This window comes from Triturus cristatus, chromosome 8 (assembly GCF_964204655.1).
Source record: "Triturus cristatus chromosome 8, aTriCri1.1, whole genome shotgun sequence".
Lineage (NCBI taxonomy): Eukaryota > Metazoa > Chordata > Amphibia > Caudata > Salamandridae > Triturus > Triturus cristatus.
This window is the reverse complement of record NC_140591.1, coordinates 1,616,312,281-1,616,334,577: the sequence shown is the minus strand read 5'-3', so window position 1 is coordinate 1,616,334,577 and position 22,297 is coordinate 1,616,312,281. Positions and strand designations below refer to the sequence as shown.

General features: G+C 45.8%; 1 protein-coding gene across 1 annotated transcript in view; it reads right to left on the bottom strand.

The window, feature by feature from the left end:
- The window catches only part of DNHD1 (dynein heavy chain domain 1), an 856,151-nt gene that overhangs the window by 561,576 nt on the left and 272,278 nt on the right, over positions 1 to 22,297 (bottom strand). Inside the window, exons 17-19 of the mRNA XM_085623548.1 lie at positions 14,506 to 14,704; positions 7,212 to 7,303; positions 3,805 to 4,021 (exon numbers count right to left, since the gene is read on the bottom strand). Of these exons, the coding sequence (XP_085479674.1) occupies positions 3,805 to 4,021; positions 7,212 to 7,303; positions 14,506 to 14,704 (508 nt within the window). The remainder of the gene's footprint in view (positions 1 to 3,804; positions 4,022 to 7,211; positions 7,304 to 14,505; positions 14,705 to 22,297) is intronic.

The window sequence follows — 22,297 nt, the reverse complement described above, 5'->3', positions numbered from 1 at the left end:
CAGACTCTTTGGGCAAGCTCCCAATCCCGGTTGCAAAAGCAAAAAACCTCGGCATTATCCTGGATGATAGACTGACTATGGATTACCACATTAAGGAGGTTACATCCAAAACCACGTACACCATCAGGATGCTGAGTAAAGTGCCACCCCTGCTACCCCAAGATAGCAGACATATCGTGGTCAGGGGTTTGGTACTTGCTAGACTGGACTACTGTAACGGACTCTTTCTCAATGCTCAATGTAGAGCATTGAGTAAACTTCAGATCCTTCAGAATGCCGCAGTCCGTCTTCTCATGGGCAACTCCAGATTTGCCTCTGCTTCCCAGGGAAGAAAAACACTGCACTGGCTCCCGGTCAAGAGCCGAATGCGGTTTAAGGCCCTGACCTTGACCTTCACTGGTATGTGCCAGGGAGATGTCTTCGTTCAAAATCCGCCAACCTGGCACATGTCCCACGCATTAGGAAAGCGCGCTGGGGAGGCAGGAGCTTCATCTATGGGGCTGCCAAAGCCTGGAATGAACTTCCGCCGTACCTCAGGACTACGACGGATCTTCTACTGTTCAGAAGGGAACTAAAGACCTGGCTGTTCCGGAAAGAATAGGCTCACGTCTCCGCATGGTTGCTCCCATCCTAAGCCCTCTTAGTTTTCATGACAGCGCCAGGACACCTCCGGGTATTTGTCGCACTTTACAAAACTCAATAACATAACATAACATAACCTCCATAGGGGAGGCATTTGAGACCTACTACACCAACCTCTATGCGACACAGACACCCGCGGACATAGAAAGGTCCCTCTCTGTATCTGTAGATCTGATAACAAACACTCTCAATACAATTCAATAGAAGGAGCTGGATGCACCACTGATATTAGAGAAAGTTAAAGAGACAATTGCCTCTATGAACAAAGGGAAGATCCCAGACTCCAACAAATTTCCAATGGAATTTTCCAAGAAATACTCCTTAATATTGGCTCCGCACATCTTGGCCCTTTATGAGGAGGCATGGATATCTTGGCAGCTGCCACATGATCTCCATGGCGGCACAATCTTGGTTATCCCCAATCTGGAGAGAACCCTAGGATAGGCTCCTCATACTGCCTCTTCTCTGATCAACACTTAGACCAAAATCATGACCAAAATCATGGCTGTAGACTAACCTAGGTAATACAAAGCCTTGTCTAAGCTGATCAGAACAGCTTCATGCTGAACTGCAGCACTCACCACTGCATCCACTGCTTGCAGATGGCCATGGTAAAAGAGGCTGAGCTAAAAAATACCCCCTTATAATTCTGAATTGACTTTAAAAATAAAAGCTTTTGATTCGGCTCACTGGCCTTTCATGTTTCAAATCTTGCAAAGATTGAACTTCAGTTCCTGGTTCCTGGAATTTGCTTAGACTATAATGATCCATGTACGCAGGTTTGAGTTAATGGTGTGCTGTCCTCCCCTTTTTCAATTAGAAGAGACGAAGTAAGGATGGCCATTCTCCACACTCCTCTTCACGCTGACTGTGGAGCCACTGGCGAGGTATATCTAGCGAGATGCTCAATTGTGGTGGATTAAGCGGCGCTCGGGCCAAGAACACTGAGTTTCACTTAATGCCGATGCTCTACTCGTATACTTGTAGCACCGGGAGTGCTCCACTCACACGCTGCTGGATCAATATTACACATCTACGGGGACACTTTGGGCCTTTGTTGGGCATCACCCACATATTCCTGCCAGGGAAGAGTTGGGTCAGTCCAGCGAACACTTTAAATATCTAGGAATTGACATAGCTAGGTACTCAAAGCAATGTTGAGACCTCGAAATTGACCCACTACTGACGCAAACGACGAAGGAAGTGGCTGCCTGGGGTAAAGCTGCCCCTATCAATCATGGGCCGAGGAGCACTTTTTAAGAAGGTGGCACTGCTGCAATTCCTTTATATGCTTCAGAATTACCCACACACATTGGTCTCAAATGCCTCCCCTATGGAGGTTATGTTATGTTATGTTATTGAGTTTTGTAAAGCGCGACAAATACCCGGAGGTGTCCTGGCGCTGTCATGAAAACTAAGAGGGCTTAGGATGGGAGAAACCATGCGGAGACGTGAGCCTATTCTTTCCGGAACAGCCAGGTCTTTAGTTCCCTTCTGAACAGTAGAAGATCCGTCGTAGTCCTGAGGTACGGCGGAAGTTCATTCCAGGCTTTGGCAGCCCCATAGATGAAGCTCCTGCCTCCCCAGCGCGCTTTCCTAATGCGTGGGACATGTGCCAGGTTGGCGGATTTTGAACGAAGACATCTCCCTGGCACATACCAGTGTAGTTTGTTCTTTAGAAATTCTGGACCTTGCCCATGCAGAGCCTTGAAGGTCAAGGTCAGGGCCTTAAACCGGATTCGGCTCTTGACCGGGAGCCAGTGCAGTGTTTTTCTTCCCTGGGAAGCAGAGGCAGGAAGCCGCTTGGCCGCAGTGCGCTTTACTAAATACTTTTTTCATTTCATTTCATTTCATTTCATTTGCCTATGACCCTGTTTACAGACACCAACTCCAAAGTAGGCAGATTTCTTTGGGCGGGTACACTTGTCAAATGCATACAGGCTTCATATGATGGTGGGCTGGGGGTGCCAGCTTCTGGTCAATAATGACTGGATCTTCAGAGCCCACTAAGATTGGGCATTAAGGCTGGAATGGGACCTAGCCCAAACATGAATTCTTGAGGCAGTGATGTACTGCTACTCAAACCCACAGAGGGCTGTCTGAGCAGACTAGGATCTCTGGTTTGTTGGCAGAGTGCCTTGAAGCACACTCAATGATTATGTGGGAAACACCCCATGGCGGGGCACCCGGAAAACTCATGTCTCCGGCCTGGCTGGCTTCGGGGTTAGGGACCTTATTGGCATCTCAAAAGTGTGGGATATATGAGTGGGTGATCACATTAGACTGTGCATCTATCAGAGGATTTCACTCTTCCTAAGTCCCAATTTTACCGTTACCTGCAACTCTGCAACGCAGTCCTACAACACAATCACTTATTGACGGCAGTCACAGAATTTAACCCGTTGGAAACTAAGATTGTGATTTAACTGCTAGCTAAAAAGGGCATATCACTCATATACTGATCACTAGTGGTAAACTCCCCAGACTCCCTGATACGCCTGAGGTCCACATGGCAAGAAAACGTAGGTGCCTTGAGGGCGACAATGGTCGAGGCCAAAACGGCTGTGAGATACCTGCCCATTTTGGCCAAACTGAGGCTCATAAAGTTTAAATATTTCCATAAAAACTACTAAGACTCAACTAAACTATGGCACAAGGGGTGAAGAAGGAAACATGGCTTTGTCATGTAGATAGGGTGGAATTCTTTCACATGGTATGAGCTTGCCAAGCACTCACTCGCTATTGGTCAAAGATATATAAAGCGGCGAGCAACCAAATAGTGTTCGCCTAACCCTTTGTGCTGCAGTCCAAAAAACCCTTGTCTGTCTGCACAAATATCATTAAATATGGTATGTATGGTGGGATCAGTGTTCCTGAATTACATTTGGCAAGTGGGTGTGGTGGGGGCAAACTCATGTGGTGATCATAATTTAAACTGAATTATGTGGATTGATGAGTCTTTTACTGTGGCAGTGTTCTGTTTCTTTTTTTTTTAAATTGAAATAAAATACAATTTAAAAAACAATGATTTAAAAAAAGAGGAATGGAGTTATAACTGAAAACTGAAACTAAGATGTTAAACTTATGAAAACGTATAGGAGTACTGCAAGTGACGGATGTAGACAATCTCCACCAGTTGTTCAAACTAATGCAAACACTCACCTATCAAGATAAAGGTCCCAGTGTCCTTTGAGAACAGACCCTCCTCTGGCTCGCGGAACCGTCCACTGGAGGGTCTTCGAGAGGGGTCAGGGGAAGGATCCCGTCGGCGGATGTTGAGGAGAAACTTTGCTAGTCGAAAGTGTTGCTCCTCCCAGGTGGCCTTCAGCTTTTGAAGCGTCTGCAGACAGGACATCTCTGCCATCGCACCACACCAGATCTGTCATCCAGGAGAGGAAAGGGTTTAGCAAGAGAAAAGAACAATGTATGAGATGTCAGACGTGTCCTGTGACTGCTCTACAATAAAAAGATCTCACTGCAGGCTGTCCTAGGAACTGAATGACTGGAACCTTCGCTGGTACAAGGTACATGGGCAGATCTCTATTCTGAAAAGGGTCCACAAGCCATGACACTCATATTATGATCAAGAAAACATGGGTCGGATATGCACTACATACACATATGGGCAACTAGGCTGGTTTGTTAGGGTGAGGTCCGGGGAGAATCCAAAGATTTTGGAGGAGACGCCTCACACACTAAAAAGTGGCGTGCTTAATCATTGGCGCATATCCACACCCTGGTAGAATAGCTAATGACTGCCTTATTTGGTGTAAAAGACTCCTGCAGAACAGAAGAACCAGAGGCCCTGGGTGCAACAGCTGTGACATCTGAAATGGAAACGTCACAAATGAGATTGTTGAGCTGACGTGAAACATTGGAATGTACTTCTTTCTTTGCTCTTGTTCTCAGGGATTTTGGAAACCTAATGAGATCCCCAGGTGTCTTCAGTTTCACTGAATTCCAACAGATGTATTTCTTTACATTACAAATCTATTAGTGTCATCAATTTTTTAGATGTTTTTAGAAATTAAAATTTGAATGTAGTCACCTTAGGAAACAGTTGTTTCCCCTCAACCTACACTCGGTTGGTCATCCCCCGGGAATTGCCTTTTTTGAATATTCAATCGAGTTCACCTGATTTGACAGATAATTGTGTTTTTTGTACAAGTGCTGAGCTTTTGGAACTAAATATATGTTCTGTATGGAGATATTTGCCCGCTAACTACTAGGACGATTTTTGTTTCTTTCATGGAACACAGTGATATTTGGAAATGAAAAAACCTGTTATACTCTATGAAAATGATGCATTTACGTAGGAAACAAAAGTTACTCCCCTGTACTGAAAAGCTACATACTTAAGATCTAAGTTCTCCATCCTTGGCCTTTTCACTGCACATCTAAACTCCAATTGGGATTGGGATCTCGAAATTCTTTATCAAGATAAAACATTCCTTCTATAAACTAATACTATCTAAAGGCACATATTCTTACTGTAATTTACAACATAGCCAATTGAACGTTCTCAGAAACTACAGCCCGGCATTAGGAGTACTTGCATTTTTCTCCCTGAAAATAATTGGGATGAAGCTAATGAAGGTATTATAATCATATACGCAGGGTGTTTCGTATTAGTAAGGCGGCGCCTCTAATACAGTATTCCTAGTTACACTTCTTTGCCTGTGCCTTTTTTAGAGTACCCTCTCAATTATGTTTATCTCACTTTCAGTGCTAGATAGCACTCCTATGCATGTAGGCGCTATTGCCAAAGTGTTTCTGCGCTTGAGGAACATTTGCACGCACTTCCATTTCTACCCGTGTATTACATGCCAACCCACCTGTCTCAGCAGGGTGACTCATGATTTTTTAAATGAAATACAGCTTTATTTTTGCTGTCTCCTCCCTAAAATTGCCTCCACATCAATGCTAGTAAAATAAATTACTCCGATTTTTTTTAAACGACCCTCTTTCTTGCTTCCAAATGTTGGCATTATGCTGTGTATGGTGTTTTACTTCCCTGCGCTCAAGAAGACAGCAGGCCGGTCTGGAAATGTGTGTGTACTGAAAGAAATGTGGACTGGAAGTACCTATGATTGATGTACAAATGTCAATACTTAATAATACTTAGGGACCGATTATGATGTCCGTCTGAAAGGCTCTGAACGGGAGTCAGATTCTCAGAATCTGGATGGGAACCTATGTTTCCGACCGAATCAGATACATTTCCGACCGACCGATTACTATGCAAGGAAACCGTTCAGGCTGTCCAATTCGGTTTCGATCAGCATTCGGACAGCTCAAGTCGTTCCAAGCCGAATCGTACAGCTCTATGGATACAGTTTCCGACTGAGCAATTACAATGTCCGATCCTGACAGCCGTTCCAAATCGGTCTGTCCAACACGAAACGGCTGTTGCAATCTGACTTTGGAGGCCCATAACAGGCCCCCCTTCACCCGTAGGCCTCTGGTTTGTGCATGTGGGGGTACCCAAGGGACCACTCTTTCTAACCATGCACAGTGTGGCAGGCACCATGATGTGCCCACCACAGGGGGCAAGGCTTTCCCCAACTACCCCTTTTTTCAATGGGAGCCTGTGTTCTCGTTCGGAACACAGGCTCCCAATGAAGTCAATGCGAGTCCGACCGAATGATGTTCAGCAGCATCGTAATCGGTCGGTCGGATTTACAGAATCCGATTCGAACAGAAACAATTCCGGAACCGATTTGGTCGAAAGAGTTTCCTACCGACATCGTAATCAGTCCCTTAGTGTGTTTAATAGACAAGACAACTGCACTTTCCTGATAACTTGCATTGGTATAAAATGCATTTGGAAAACAAATGATCTATTAATGTGTCTAACAAAATTAATCAGGCATCTTCCGCTTACTTTGGAAGTGTTGGAACGTGTGAATCCAGTGAAATATGGAGGTCATCTCCCTCGACAAGCCATCAATTAAGCACTACATTTACAGCTTTAGGATTGTCACTTACAAATCGTCGACATCATGCATTTAAGTCTAATTAAACTGAAACCAACAAACCCTTCAACATTAAATGTATTAAAGTACTCTGTGAGTGGCTCCCTTGGCTAGGTTTGATGGCTCCCCAAGAAGCCACGGCGCACAGGTTGGGAACCACTGCATTAGAAGGTCAAGTGGCAGAGTAGCAAATAGCCCAGACCAAAAGGGTTGAAGGTTTAGGCTCGTCTATGAACTGGTAAGTGAATTTGTGTGGTCAGCAGAAATAGACATAGATTTCTGGGATCAATAGTGATATCTAAAATAGAATCAAAGAGTGTGTCTGAGAAAGTGGTGTTGTGTGTGGTGGTTCGTTGTACCTCACCTGAAAGCATTTTTAATTTGGGCGCTATCTGAGCAGGGTTTGGTAGCCCTTAGTTATGGCTTAACTTTCAAGGAGCAATTTTCTATGGAGCAATTTTCTACTGAAGTGGCATTCAGGTGCCAATAGGCAGCTCGATTATGTGATAAGGTCTCATGCAGGCATTCTTAAACCCACCCTCAAGTCTCCACCAATTCCCTGGAGATTAGCAGATAAAATAAGGAAGCACTGACCTTAGAAATAGCATCACTGTATGACAGCAAAGGCAACACAAGTAGATCCGAGAGAGTTGACTGCAGGTCCCCTGGGTCCTCTTCACCCATCACTACAAAAGAGGGAATAATGTATATCAACTGCTGATCACGCTGAACCACTAGTAATTATTTTTGTAATTACTTTTGGAGTATATCATCGTACTGTTTTTAGCTCAACTGTTACATTACAAAACAGAGCAACCATGTGCCGATCAGTTTTGACTCTCAGACATAAGGGGCAGATCTGCTCACCTCCCCTCTGAATGGAAACCGTGGCCAGGAATAGCAGACAGACATTACTATCATTCACCTCCAACTCCACCGACAACAAGAATTCCAAGACTTTGTTGACTGCCAAGGATACCGGTGTCAGTAGGTGGGGCGGCATCATCTGCTGGGTTTAGACGCCACTTCTAAATTCCAATGGTAGTTCAGGACTGGAGGTAGCATGTCCATGATGCTACCATGCAAGGGTGCACATGGGTCATTCTTACAGTCATCAAGAGAGACTTTTAATGAGAATGTGTTAGACCTGGCATCATTGGCGTGGATCTGCCTTCCTCTTTTCGCCTCCTATCTTTTATGTTGGCTGGATTTAGATGCTCTGGGCGCCATACCACTGCTAATCAGTGCCACAGCGCGAATGCTAGCCATGTAGATATGACTGTATGAATTAGGATAACCATAATGCCTAGGTCTGTGTAGCATGTTCTAATAGAGAGTTACCCTCCATTTCACTGTTACTATTGTGAAACTATCCATTCTCATAGGCCAGAATCAGCAGGTTGAGTATTATCTTCTATAATCCTATCTCACCCCCAGAACCTGATAGGAACTTCGAGTTTGATATGTTTATGCGCAGGACATTGAGATAAACCTTTAAGTAAGAACCATTTATATATTCCATGTTCGAAAATGGCTCTTCTGGAAACACAGTATTTTCGTGTCTGAGCTTTCCTGTGGACTTTGCTAGTATGTGTATTGGCCGTCTGGTTTTGGAGCAGCAGGGCCAGCTGGGTCAGACCTGGCTGGGGAGAGAGATCGGTATTCAAAGCATAGGGAGGTGTGACTCTTTGATCTGAGCAAGGCCGTGCCTGGCAAGGTGAATGATTGTTCCACCCCCACACTGGGCGTCTGATAGCAGACCCCCGCATTCCGAAAGGGCAGGATGTCGCCTCGTCAACCAAGTGCTCCCCGACCCCACCAAACTGGTTCTGACTGAATGTCGTGATTTATGGCTTTGGAGAACAAAGACTTTTTAGGTATAAAACGCTGCACTGGAACTTTGGCCAAGTGTGTTCCTTCTGGATGTCAAGATGAAACTCTGTCCAAGTGAACAGAGCAAAGGACTTTTAAAACTTTCACCAAGCTTTCTGAAGAAACCACCCGAGGGCCTGAATTGAGAGCGCCTCCTGCCGAAGTCTCAGGGAAATTAGACTTCACCCCGTCAGCCATTGGAATTCCTGTGCGAGGAATTCTGCTTGCAGGTGAGGCCTCCGTTGAGTAATCCGGAGCCTCTAGTTCTACTGTGAGAAACGCGGACTGGGAACCTTCGCTAAATCAGTGTGGGCCGCTGCAGCTAAGAGAGAGCTGCCGCCGCTGAGAGCCCGCCTTAATTTGAACCTTTGGAACCGTCACTGAATCTGTGTGGGCCGCTGTAGCTAAGAGAGAGCTGCCGCCGCTGAGAGCCCACCTGAATTTGAACCTCCGGAGCCTTCACTGAATCTGTGTGGGCCGCTGCAGCTAAGAGACAGCTGTCGCTGCTGAAAGCCCGCCTGAATTTGAACCTCCGGAGCCTTCGCTGAATCTGTGTGGGCCGCCGCAGCTAAGAGAGAGCTACTGCCACTGAGTGCCCGCACCTTTGCCACTTTGCATCATCGTGATTCGTCCTGTGGGCCTCCGCAGCTAAGAGAGCTGCTCCCACTGAGTGCCCGCACCTTTGCCACTTTGCATCATCATGATTCGTCCTGTGGGTCGCCGCAGCTAAGAGAGAGCTGCTGCCGCTGAGTGCCCGCACTTTTGCCAACTTTTCATCATTGTGGATTGTCCTGTGGGCCACCGCAGCTAAGAGAGAGCTGCTTCCGCTGAGTGCCCGCACCTTTGCCACTTTGCATCATCGTGATTCATCCTGTGGGCCACCGCAGCTAAGAGAGAGCTGCTGCCACTGAGTGCCCGCACTTTTGCCAACTTTGCATCATTGTGGATTGTCCTGTGGGCCGACGCAGCTAAGAGAGAGCTGCTGCCGCTGAGTGCCCGCACTTTGGCCGACTTTGCATCATTGTGGATTTTCCTGTGGGCCGCCGCAGCTAAGAGAGAGCTGCTGTCGCTGAGTGCCTGCACCTTTGCCGACTTTGCATCCTCGCGATTCGTCCGGTGGGCCGCCGCAGCTAAGAGAGAGCTGCTGCCGCTGTGGACCCGCAGCTTGTTCACCATTGTTGAGGATTGTCGCTATCGTCTCGTGGGCCGCCGCAGCTAAGAGAGTGCTGCTGCCGCTGGGAGCCCGTCGTGGAGCTGCAAGACGAGAGTCATCGCCACCACCAGCTCGGGCCGCCGCAGCTGCGTGCAGCTGCCGCTGAGAGCCCGCCTGTCCCCGAGTGCCCGAATCATTGTGGGTGTACGCTGCGGACCCCTGCAGCCAAGACCTGTGGTCCCTGGGAGTCCGCCTGTCACCGTCTATGCTTCTTGGAGAAGCTGCGTGCTGTGTCCCCTTTCAACGCAGGTATCTGGTGCACAACAGGTCGCGTAGGCCCCGGCCTTGAACTCGGTGTCACGTTCTGGTGAATACGTTATTGCCTTTTGAGTCTCAACTAGTTTACTTGCATTGTAGTTATTGAAACGCATTGAGAGTCTTGAATTGAACCTTACATAAAGATATTATTTTTCTCTACCTAATTGAGTTGTGTCCCTTTTGTGGTGTCGTTACTGCCTTATTTACCATGGTCATAAATGCGTCACACACTGCCTCTGAGATAGGCCTAACTGCTCGTGCTACATTACCACAGGGTTGAGCAGGGGTTGTCAAAGGGGGTAGCCCGCTTGCCCTAACTTAGGAAGAAGGGTCCCTATTTGGACATTGGCGCCAGCCATTGCCAACTGGAGACCCCCATGACAACACAATATATAGGGAAGGGGGAAACAAAATCAAGCAATGATGCCAGACTTACTTACAGAGGCTTCTAATTAAGCTCCAATAGAAAATAAAATGAGAAATTAACAGGAACAGAACAAGAAGATAGGAACATTTAACAGAAACACTATGGTAAAGTCCTCAGTAGAGTAACTATATTGTAGCCTATGTCATCCTTACTCAGTTCTTGATATTGTTTGCCCATTATTAGCATAAGGTACACCACAAAGATTGTTTCTCGGTTAGGTTAAAATGAAGAGGACAGCAGGCTGATAGATTTGAACATAGAATAATTCCAGCTGGGAGAGCTGAGTCCTTATTTAGAGTTCTGAAGGCTGGCACCACCGCCATATATCAGTGGTGTCCTCTTCCTGCCCAACTTGTGGTTCCCCCACATCATTTAGATTCCCCACAGTACCCAGGGATTTCCAATGGTGCAGCATCAGCTTGGCTTCCAATGGAAACCACTGACTCAGTGGTCTGTCCACCACTGGGTTGCTTGGCCACAGTAGCGGCCATCCCATCACATCTGATGCAAGCCGACAGTTGCTGTTTTTCCATGCCTAGGTATATCGTGCTCATCTATCTGCGAAAAACTGTGGAGTGAAATATGTGCCACCAAAGAGGAGTTATCACAATTAACCGGGGCACTTGTAATTGGGGCCAAATTAACCCAACAATTTCCAAAACATTGGTTCTACAAAAAAAATGTATAAATAAATGGGGGTGCTCGCCTGGGACCCCTGCATTAAACATTGTTTCCCACATACAAAAATGTTTACTGTACTTATTTTGTCATGTGCTGTACTGATGATGGAAACAATTGTTGTGGTGTTTTTAAATACTGTACTTCCTTAAATAATAGACCTCCTTTCCATTGTGGGATGTGAGTGGGAAGACCCCATATGCACGGCCCTACGCGGATTTATTGTTTCCGACCTTCTAACAAGCTTCTTTTAATTGCGCCATACACTACACGGATTTTGTTTGTGTTTTTTCATTGATCAAAACTATTTTACAACTTGAATAACTTTTCGATAAATTTGTTTTGAAATTATTTTTATGCATTTAATTTGACGTATGCTATATACTTTGAATACCTTGTATTGGAAGTGCCCATTATGTTTGCAGTGATGCACTTTTGATGTATATTGTAGCGCTGCGGTTCATTCACATTTCCTATACCACAAAGTTAATTCTCACTAAATACGTATGTTAGACTCTAACTCAATGCTCAACGTGTGGTGTTAGAATGAAAGAGGTCATATCATAATGCACTGTACAAGGAAAACAGGGGGAGAGGAAATTTAAATAATGCATATCTCCACTAAACTGAAGAGCCTTTGGGCTATTTACAAACTGCCGGGGCTATTCATAAAGGTAAATTACACTTGTGAGTAAATCTACATGTGTAATTTACTCTTACACTTTATAGAACATTTACAACTTTTGGCTATTCACAAAATCCAAGTGTAAATTACTTAAAAGTGTACGTTTGTGAACTGCTGCCAGGCCCTTGAATTTGGTGGAGACATGTAAGTTACACTTCTGGGGTACGTTTACACTCAGATTTTGTGAATAGCCAAAAAGTAGTAAACTTACTCAAAAGTGTAAGGTGCCTTTGCGAAACAGGCTCTAAGTGTGAATATACAGTGTCCTATTTTCTGCTAGGTGTACTTTGGCATGGTTTATTTGGCTGATTGTGAAGCACGGGGAGCTGTTGTTTTCTGATGTGGCAAATAAATTGACTTCTGAAGAACTACAGAACACAAGCGCAGCACCAACATTTCAGAAACTATGTGTGCTTGTGGCAGAACACCCTGCACAGAGAGACCGCTTCCATTACAAACGGTTCCTTCTTCAGGGGTCATCGTCACAAAGATGGAGATTCTCTAGTCATGGGACGTGATCTTGTTCCTCCGTCTCTTGATATAGTACATTGTCATTTTGTTATGCATCTGAAGCACAATCGTCTTGTGCTAAACCAAAGGTAGGAATGCATTTTCCAAGCAAGATCTCAAAAGTTTATATGGAATATCTTTGCTGGCAATGAGCCTCGACTGTATCTTCGCACAGATGGGCTCCACAATCTTGAGGAGAAGCATCTGTAAAGATTGATACTCTGTATGTTCTCTGAAGAAAGTCATGCCTTATATGATGTGTTCTTGTGACCCACAAGCTCTGAGAGAACCTACCTTTTCTGTGATGACAAATTAAACCTTCATTCTCCTTAAACATGCAGCCATTGACAGTTGACACACTCTTGGAGAGGACTTATAAGCAACCTGTCAGTTGTACCTAGATAAGTACAGGAAGCCCTGGTCTCTCACAGTAATTGTGCTCTCGTTAGTGTCAGACTGAGTCTTTTGCTTTAGATATGATACTTTTGTTGGTGGAATGGAAGACACATTCTCTCGAGTCACTTAAAGATCTGGGATTTGCAGCAGGGATGTCATGGCCTCCAAGTATTGCACCACTAAGGGAAAAGCTTTTAGATAATTGTCCAAATCACATGTGACATCAAATTCTTGCCTTGTGTGATGGTTGTAAACCGAAGCCTTACGATTGGAGGACCCACTCAGAGCTGATTTTACCCTGAGTGGTGCAACTCTGCGCTGATAAGGTGGAGAGCCTGTTTTAGACTTTAGCAGATGGTACTCCATCCATCAACATGACAGATGACATTAGCTTTGCCACCCTGACGGACTACCATCTGCCAGTTTTGGAAATGACCACCAGCCCAGCAATCATCTCTGTATGTGATTCCCATCAAGGTACAAACTGTTTGGTGGACGGTCGCTGTTGGTTTTGACAGCAGTCCATCAAAATGTTAACATTTTTGCTTGCGTTTGCGAAGGAGTACCTTCAGCTACAAACTCTAAATCAGGCCCAGAGACTCTACTTGACATCTTAGAAACTTCTTGTGACACACCAGTTTTGCAATGTGGAAACTGGCATCCTGCAAATCTATTGTACAGCCATAATTGGCATTCGGGATGAATGGGAACATCTGTTGAAGGGGATGTGTACTGAAATTCTCCTTTTTGATAAATGTTTTGACATATTTCAGATCTAGCTTAGGTATCAGGTTTTCAGCTGAAGCTTTTCTTTCAATCAAATATAAGGTCAAATAGAAAATGTGGTATTGTCTGACAAGATAACCACACCCTTTTGTAAATTGTATGAGTAAAACTGACTGTAACTTGTGTTTGGAGGCATATGATGTCAAGTGACTTGAAACTCCAGACCAGAAGCATTTTTATCATCAAGCACAAATCCATCTGTCCTGGATCCCCTTCAGGAATTGAGGACACTTCCCAACGGCTTCCTTCTGGCTCAGCAGAAAATTGGAACTGTGGATTGTGGTTGAGCAAGATTTGTGGGATCTGCAAGGTTGGGTTCTTGAAAGGGACAGTGTTTCATTGCCGCTGTAATTTATGTTAGAATCAAATCATTCTAACCGTCAACATATGCGTCTCCCTCTTTAGCCACCACTGCCATACAGGGAACACACACCTGAAGAAAAGATGAAAACAAGAAAAAAGAGAACGCAGTCCACCTAATATGCCCCCAACCTCTGTAACAAACTGACACTTAACCTCAAACTAACCCCATACTTTTGTTGTTCAGGAATGACCGAATAACTCAACTCTTCTCCATAGATCTCAGCTGATCTCCAACCTCCAATGGTGGACAACACCTCTCCCTTTCCTTCCTTTCCCTTCCACTTTAGGTCTACAGTTTATGCATCTTCTGCCCACACATTTGTCTTTATTCACTGCGTTTTGTAATCCATTGTCTCCTCTTAATTCCAAAAAACGTGCAAACCCTGTTATTTCCTGGTGCCCTGATTTACAGGGACCCTTAGTAATGGTAACTGTGGGAAATAATGGTATTACTCTGTGCCACTTGTAATGAGTGTCTTGGTCTTGGTGTCACGGTTCAATACTTCTATGTAAAAGTGGCAGCAACATAACTAAACTTCAAAAAGCCACAGCTCACAAAGGGCAGCAACACTCACTCACTGACAGCTAGAGTGAAACTGAAGGCTTAGGAGGACCACCACAGAAGGAGGCAGCACTGAGCCCTGCTGCTGTTCCTTCTCTGCTGTCACTTTGTTTGTCACAGTCCATCAGTACCACTTGCCTGCATAGATAGCTTTCCAGTGCTTCTGCTTCAGCACAGGGCTGGCCAGCATCTCCAGCACAGGTAGGTAGTGTCCGAAGTCAAGCACAAGTTGCTGGCATGCGTGGAACACAGGATCCTCGGCAGGAAGGGACTCTTGCATTGAAACCAGTGCTTTCTGCCAGCCCTCTAGCTTCTGCCGAGCTCCTTCAGGGTGAAACTGAAAGAACAATGGAGAAAGGACATTAATTATCACCTCTACCAGATCTGCAGCATAACTGGAAGACGTTTGCCAAGGGAACCTGCCATCAAATAGTTTGATGCCTCTACAATCCCGGCAGACTGCTTTTAATTCCCTGCCCTGGCCTGGCTAATATGCCTAAGAGCCATTGAGGCTCGGGGGCCAAGCAGCATCATTTTTCAGGGATACAGAGGTATAAAGCCATATGCTCTCCCACTCTAGTAGGTGCCCCACTAGCTTGCAGGCTCCGGGTGCAACCAATGATGATGCCATGTGCTTTGCTGTCCTGCTAGAGGGCATAGTGCCTGCCGGGCTTCAGGCTCGGAAAGGACTTCAACGCTTTGGTGGTGGGTGGCATGATGCACTACCTTCCCACACCTCCATCGGGGGTCAAACTTCCTGCCGGCATTGAGATGGCAGGACGCTTCAGTTGCTTTGGGGGGAGCCAGTGCTGAAACCATGAGCTCTCCTGTCCCTGTATGAATTATACAGCCTGCTAGACCCTCTAATTTACTGTTTTTCTGCATTCAGAGAACCTGCCTTGTTGATTAAGTTAACCTCTGGATTTAGCAGGTTGCTGCATGTACAAGCTCTTGGGGTGTCTGCATAAAATGTCACAAAAACAGCAGGTTTAGAACAGACCATGTGGCAAATTGAAGAGGGATTTGAAAACCCCTTAAATAGCCTTTACACTTACTCTCTTTTTCTTACTTCCTTATTTACTTCTCGCAAGAGGTATCCTATCTGCTAAGTGCATTTAATTCTCACCATCTGTGCTCTCTTGAACTCCCGAGGTCAGCCAATAAAGTCTACTCTATGCATTTATTTTCAGCTGTTTCGATCCAACCCCAAAGCTCAGAGAGTGCCAGAGTGTGTCACTCTCATTCTGAGGCCAAGAGAATGTACACTGCAACTTCTTCTTCTCGATCATCGCGATGCGCCTCCTCCCAGAAACAAGTTACTCCTGCCTCTTTCACAGTGCCTTTGTTTTACTCGGACTAATGCTCACTCTGCTGCTTACATCTCAGCTACCTGAAGTTTGCACCCATTTGTCTGGATTGGAGTTAATCTGAATTATGTTGTTAGGTAAGTACCTCGTGTTCTAAGTGGATCTGTTTCTCTTTGACTAATGCTGAGTCCCTCATTACTTTTCCGATCCAGGTCACCTTTCTGGCTGCCCACAACATGTGTGCGGATGTGACAGAGTCAGTGTTATCATCTACATATTCGTTGACGTGGTTTCTAAGTGCTTTTTTTCTCATCAGAGTCCTTTAATGAGTGGTCCTCATAGACCACAGTGCTGGGGCAGTTTTATCAGCTTGATACCTAGCACCAATTAGACTGGGGCATGATCTGTGATCCCACCCTTCAGTATGTTGCAGCTTTGTATGTCCACTAACACTGAATCCTGTAGTAATAGTAAGTCAGTTCTGGATGATGTGTTACGATTCTTTGATAAACAGGTGCAGCCCTTATCACTTGGGAGTGTTAAATGCCATACATCCAACAGATTGTAATCTGACATAATGTCAAGGACCACTGCTCTATCATCTCCATCTGTCCTATCCCGTGGGCCTGTCTTATAAAGTAAGGGGTCTGGCATCAGATTCCAGTGTCCACCCCATGCCACTCTAGAGCCGCCAAATTCATGCAGAAGCTTGGATATATGCACTAAAAATTAATTATTTCCTGTGAGATACATAGCTGGCCTCATCATTGACCCAGGATTTCAACATCTTGTGAGGTAGCATATGTTTGATGAGGGCTGCTCCACCAACTTTCTTAGAGTATGCAGATCAGATCTGCTCACATGCACCCTAGGCTGTCCAGTTTTTCACTACTACTAATTAACGATCTCACCCAATTCCTCTTCAGCTCAGAGGACTCAGTTGTCAGTAGGTGTGTTTTCTAGATTAATGCAATATCAGCCTCTTTTGAGCGCATGTATTGCAGTATTTTTTCCTTTTAATAAAAAGAGAGAGCTCCTTTATATTCAAAGATACAAGCTGAAGTGGAACAGTTAGGTGGGCGTGCGTATTCCCAAAGTGTAGTCCAGCTAATCCCAGGTTTCCTTTCTTAGTGGACGTGTAAAGATGGGCTTGGAGGTCTATGTACTACCATGATACAGAACAAACATGTAAAGTTATGTGAGGTTTATCAATGTGGTACAAGGGTCTAAGCAAGAGAGTGTACACAGACTCGAAAACAGATATATGTTCCTTGTTAAAATGATGAACTTACCCCTATGACTAAAAGTGTAGTCCAGGAGCTGTTCTTGGATTTTCCGGGTCTTGACCCATGCAGTATGTCACCGAAATATGTCAATTGTCCATGGCTACATATCTAATGTGATACTGGTGTGGGAGGTGTGCTTAATTATTTCTGTCTCTCTGGTAATATGGAAGGGAGTAGAGGAGCAGTCTCCCATACCTGTGGCAGGGGAGGGGTGATGTATGGGAACACACAACATAATATACAATCTGATAGGTGTCAACAACCTGTATGTAGCAGCAAGTATGACAGTGTCAAGTAATGTTGGTTATGTCCATTAAGTACAAATTTAGATACATAAGTGTTCCAGAAACACTAGGTGTTGTCTGCTAGCAAAACTAACTTATTGTGCCCCCGCCTTCCCCCCCAAAATGCAGGGAGTAAAGTATTTGCACTACAAGTGGGCAACTATTGACTGAAAATGTTAACATTGCCTAGAATAATATCAGAAATCAAATCAAAACATGACTGTGACTCCCTAATTGTGCGATATCAAGCAATATTTGCGTGGTCTCCTGGCTCAGCATGCATCACAAACAATTCAGTCTACTTCCCCCAGTTATTGTCTTTTAGTGTGGATCTGCACTTGTCCCTGTCTTTATGCAATTTCTACATGATTTTATCCGAGCTTTCCCAGTCTGATTGGAAGTTCTATTGTTCATGCACTTTTTGACGATGTGATTTATCTGCCTCATGATGGCATTGTGGCATGTTTTGCTTATCGTACTCCACAACTGCAGAAGGTGTTGTGGTTGTCTCCATGTCTTCTGATTTTCAATCAATCTATCAAACAGCATTTGTAAAACGCAACACTGTCACCCGTAGGGGTATCTGGGCGATGTGTCTCCATCGAAGAGCTAGGTCTTGAGTCTCTTTCTGAAGTCTGCCAGCGAGGGGGCTGTACGGAGCTGGAGGGGGAGGTCGTTCCAGAAGTCTAAGAAAGATTCCAAATCCGCTGGATCCTTGTACTCCTATGTTTTGCCCTTGCCGTGATCAACATTGTCACAGGTTCTAATAAGTCAAATTTTCAATCCATTTTTCTGAGGCGAGGGATTCACGCAAGGAAACTTCATATTTTCACGTTGATCTCCGCTAAATAATCCACTGATATATGTATCATATGACCATCTATGTTGAAGTGCCACTATTTCTGTTTAGCAGCAGCCAAAGTTTTCTTGTTGATGACGAAGAAAACAGACAATAATTGGACATGGCTAGTCATTTTCTCTCCATTGCCGGGTCCGGAGTCTGTGTGTCCTCTGAATTTCCAATGGTTCCGGAAAGGTCAGGTGAGGAATGAGAGTGATCATTAATTCTACAACATCATCTTTCTCAATTTTTTCTGGAATCCATGGAATCCGACATTGTCCCTTCTTACTCTGTTTTTAAGGTCTGTAGCTTTCGTTGTCAGAAACCAGACATCAGGTCCTCAGACGGCTGTAGTGTCTAATCACTCTTCCACCTCAGATATTTCTTTTCACTTTACCCGTCGTAGCACTGAATGAGAACACGTCTGACTGGATCGATTTTAGGTCGGTGGAACGTTCTAAAACGGTGTGCACTTTTACTTTGGACTGGCTGATACTTACCATTTGTTTCAAGATCACATCTAAATTATTTTCTGCCATTGCTGTGGCTTCCAGTCGATGTGTGCTCTTTACTCCTATGAGTGTCTCTGTAAAAGCCCGTTGTTGGGCAGGCTGTGTGGTCGACATACCCTTAACAGCAGCAGAGGGAAGGTCAAAGTGAGTCTTTTCTGAGATGGCTTGGGATTCCCCAGCACGTCAACAATTGCAAAACTATTTGGCCCTGGGTGAATATGGATAGTAAGGTTTGAAAAGACAGTAATAATGTTGGAACACAGTCGTGTGGTATGTGCTGATCAGAACCACTGCAATATTAAAGGGGTACTGTGGGATGCTGGTCATAGTGTACAACAACAACAATTACAATTACAGAGCAGCCATCAGTTATCAGTATCACTATAGATAATATATCCTAGAGATCAGGCTACAAAGACTCTTATGCAGTCCAATGGGATGTTTAACCCAATAAGGGCAGTGCTTGCATGGCGAGGTACTGATTGGCGAGGGTGCTGCTGTGGCAATAATTCTGATGTCAATCTTGAATCGATAATCTCAATAGCATGGTTTAGAGTACTCTGTGGGTTCTACATCAGCCTCTTAGTGTCCTTCGCTTGCGGGCTCTGACTTCTTTAGTTGTTGCTCCACTCACCATGAGTCTGCTTTAAACCTCAGGGTACGGGCTGCACAGCAATGGCGTTTCAGATTCATGCCTCACCACTCGTCCAACTATTTCTCTTCCTCCATCGCCACATAGTCATGCAGCAACGCACGGAGGGGCGCTCTCACTAGCGCTGTCATTCCATCTCTGTCAGGTGCCATCTGATATCAGTTCAAGTATATTGGCAGCTCTTCTTCCAAATCCGTCTCTCTTCCCTTGCATGGAGTACAGGCCTCTAGGCCCGTATTCTGCTTACTCTGAATGCTAAGTGTCAGTGGTGCTCCAGTCTGAATCATCTACAGCACAGGTGTATCCTCATGTGACTGCCCTATTTCAATGGTAGTGTGCCTCAGCTCCAGACCTCGACAGATGCACCAGATGTTTTCAGTAACCGGATGAAATTGTTGGCACTTCTGAAGCATTGCTTTACAACAAACAAATAATGGACGTAATGCTGACAATGCATACATTCTCCCCCAGTCAAGAGATCTGGGTTAAATCCATCGTTCTTTTGCCCACTACACCACCCCAGTTTAGAAATGGCCATATGCAAATCAGTCTTGACCCTGTGCCTCATGGGAACAGTCCAGCCCGAACTGCCAAGCCATGTCTTCCCTGGACCGGAATCAAGCATCCTAGGACCGGTTTCTGGCTATCAGCCGTCATCAGCCAGGATAGCTTGACTCCAGTGGCGTAGTGAGCACGGGTCCCACGTCTGGGAATACCCATCCCACTTAGGGCGAAAAGCGTTACAACAAACAAATGATGGACGGAATGCTGACAATGCATACATTCTCCCCCAGTCAAGAGATCTGGGTTAAATCCATCGTTCTTTTGCCCACTACACCACCCCAGTTTAGACATGGCCATATGCAAATCAGTCTTGACCCTGTGCCTCATGGGAACAATCCAGCCCGAACTGCCAAGCCATGTCTTCCCTGGACCGGAATCAAGCATCCTAGGACCGGTTTCTGGCTATCAGCCGTCATCAGCCAGGATAGCTTGACTCCAGTGGCGTAGTGAGCACGGGTCCCACGTCTGGGAATACCCATCCCACTTAGGGCGAAAAGCGTTACAACAAACAAATGATGGACGGAATGCTGACAATGCATACATTCTCCCCCAGTCAAGAGATCTGGGTTAAATCCATCGTTCTTTTGCCCACTACACCACCCCAGTTTAGACATGGCCATATGCAAATCAGTCTTGACCCTGTGCCTCATGGGAACAGTCCAGCCCGAACTGCCAAGCCATGTCTTCCCTGGACCGGAATCAAGCATCCTAGGACCGGTTTCTGGCTATCAGCCGTCATCAGCCAGGATAGCTTGACTCCAGTGGCGTAGTGAGCACGGGTCCCACGTCTGGGAATACCCATCCCACTTAGGGCGAAAAGCGTTACAACAAACAAATGATGGACGGAATGCTGACAATGCATACATTCTCCCCCAGTCAAGAGATCTGGGTTAAATCCATCGTTCTTTTGCCCACTACACCACCCCAGTTTAGACATGGCCATATGCAAATCAGTCTTGACCCTGTGCCTCATGGGAACAGTCCAGCCCGAACTGCCAAGCCATGTCTTCCCTGGACCGGAATCAAGCATCCTAGGACCAGTTTCTGGCTATCAGCCGTCATCAGCCAGGATAGCTTGACTCCAGTGGCGTAGTGAGCACGGGTCCCACGTCTGGGAATACCCATCCCACTTAGGGCGAAAAGCGTTACAACAAACAAATAATGGACGGAATGCTGACAATGCATACATTCTCCCCTAGTCAAGAGATCTGGGTTAAATCCATCGTTCTTTTGCCCACTACACCACCCCAGTTTAGACATGGCCATATGCAAATCAGTCTTGACCCTATGCCTCATGGGAACAGTCCAGCCCGAACTGCCAAGCCATGTCTTCCCTGGACCGGAATCAAGCATCCTAGGACCGGTTTCTGGCTGTCAGCCGTCATCAGCCAGGATAGCTTGACTCCAGTGGCGTAGTGAGCACGGGTCCCACGTCTGGGAATACCCATCCCACTTAGGGCGAAAAGCGTTACAACAAACAAATGATGGACGGAATGCTGACAATGCATACATTCTCCCCCAGTCAAGAGATCTGGGTTAAATCCATCGTTCTTTTGCCCACTACACCACCCCAGTTTAGACATGGCCATATGCAAATCAGTCTTGACCCTGTGCCTCATGGGAACAGTCCAGCCCGAACTGCCAAGCCATGTCTTCCCTGGACCGGAATCAAGCATCCTAGGACCGGTTTCTGGCTATCAGCCGTCATCAGCCAGGATAGCTTGACTCCAGTGGCGTAGTGAGCACGGGTCCCACGTCTGGGAATACCCATCCCACTTAGGGCGAAAAGCGTTACAACAAACAAATGATGGACGGAATGCTGACAATGCATACATTCTCCCCCAGTCAAGAGATCTGGGTTAAATCCATCGTTCTTTTGCCCACTACACCACCCCAGTTTAGACATGGCCATATGCAAATCAGTCTTGACCCTGTGCCTCATGGGAACAGTCCAGCCCGAACTGCCAAGCCATGTCTTCCCTGGACCGGAATCAAGCATCCTAGGACCGGTTTCTGGCTATCAGCCGTCATCAGCCAGGATAGCTTGACTCCAGTGGCGTAGTGAGCACGGGTCCCACGTCTGGGAATACCCATCCCACTTAGGGCGAAAAGCGTTACAACAAACAAATGATGGACGGAATGCTGACAATGCATACATTCTCCCCCAGTCAAGAGATCTGGGTTAAATCCATCGTTCTTTTGCCCACTACACCACCCCAGTTTAGACATGGCCATATGCAAATCAGTCTTGACCCTGTGCCTCATGGGAACAGTCCAGCCCGAACTGCCAAGCCATGTCTTCCCTGGACCAGAATCAAGCATCCTAGGACCGGTTTCTGGCTATCAGCCGTCATCAGCCAGGATAGCTTGACTCCAGTGGCGTAGTGAGCACGGGTCCCACGTCTGGGAATACCCATCCCACTTAGGGCGAAAAGCGTTACAACAAACAAATGATGGACGGAATGCTGACAATGCATACATTCT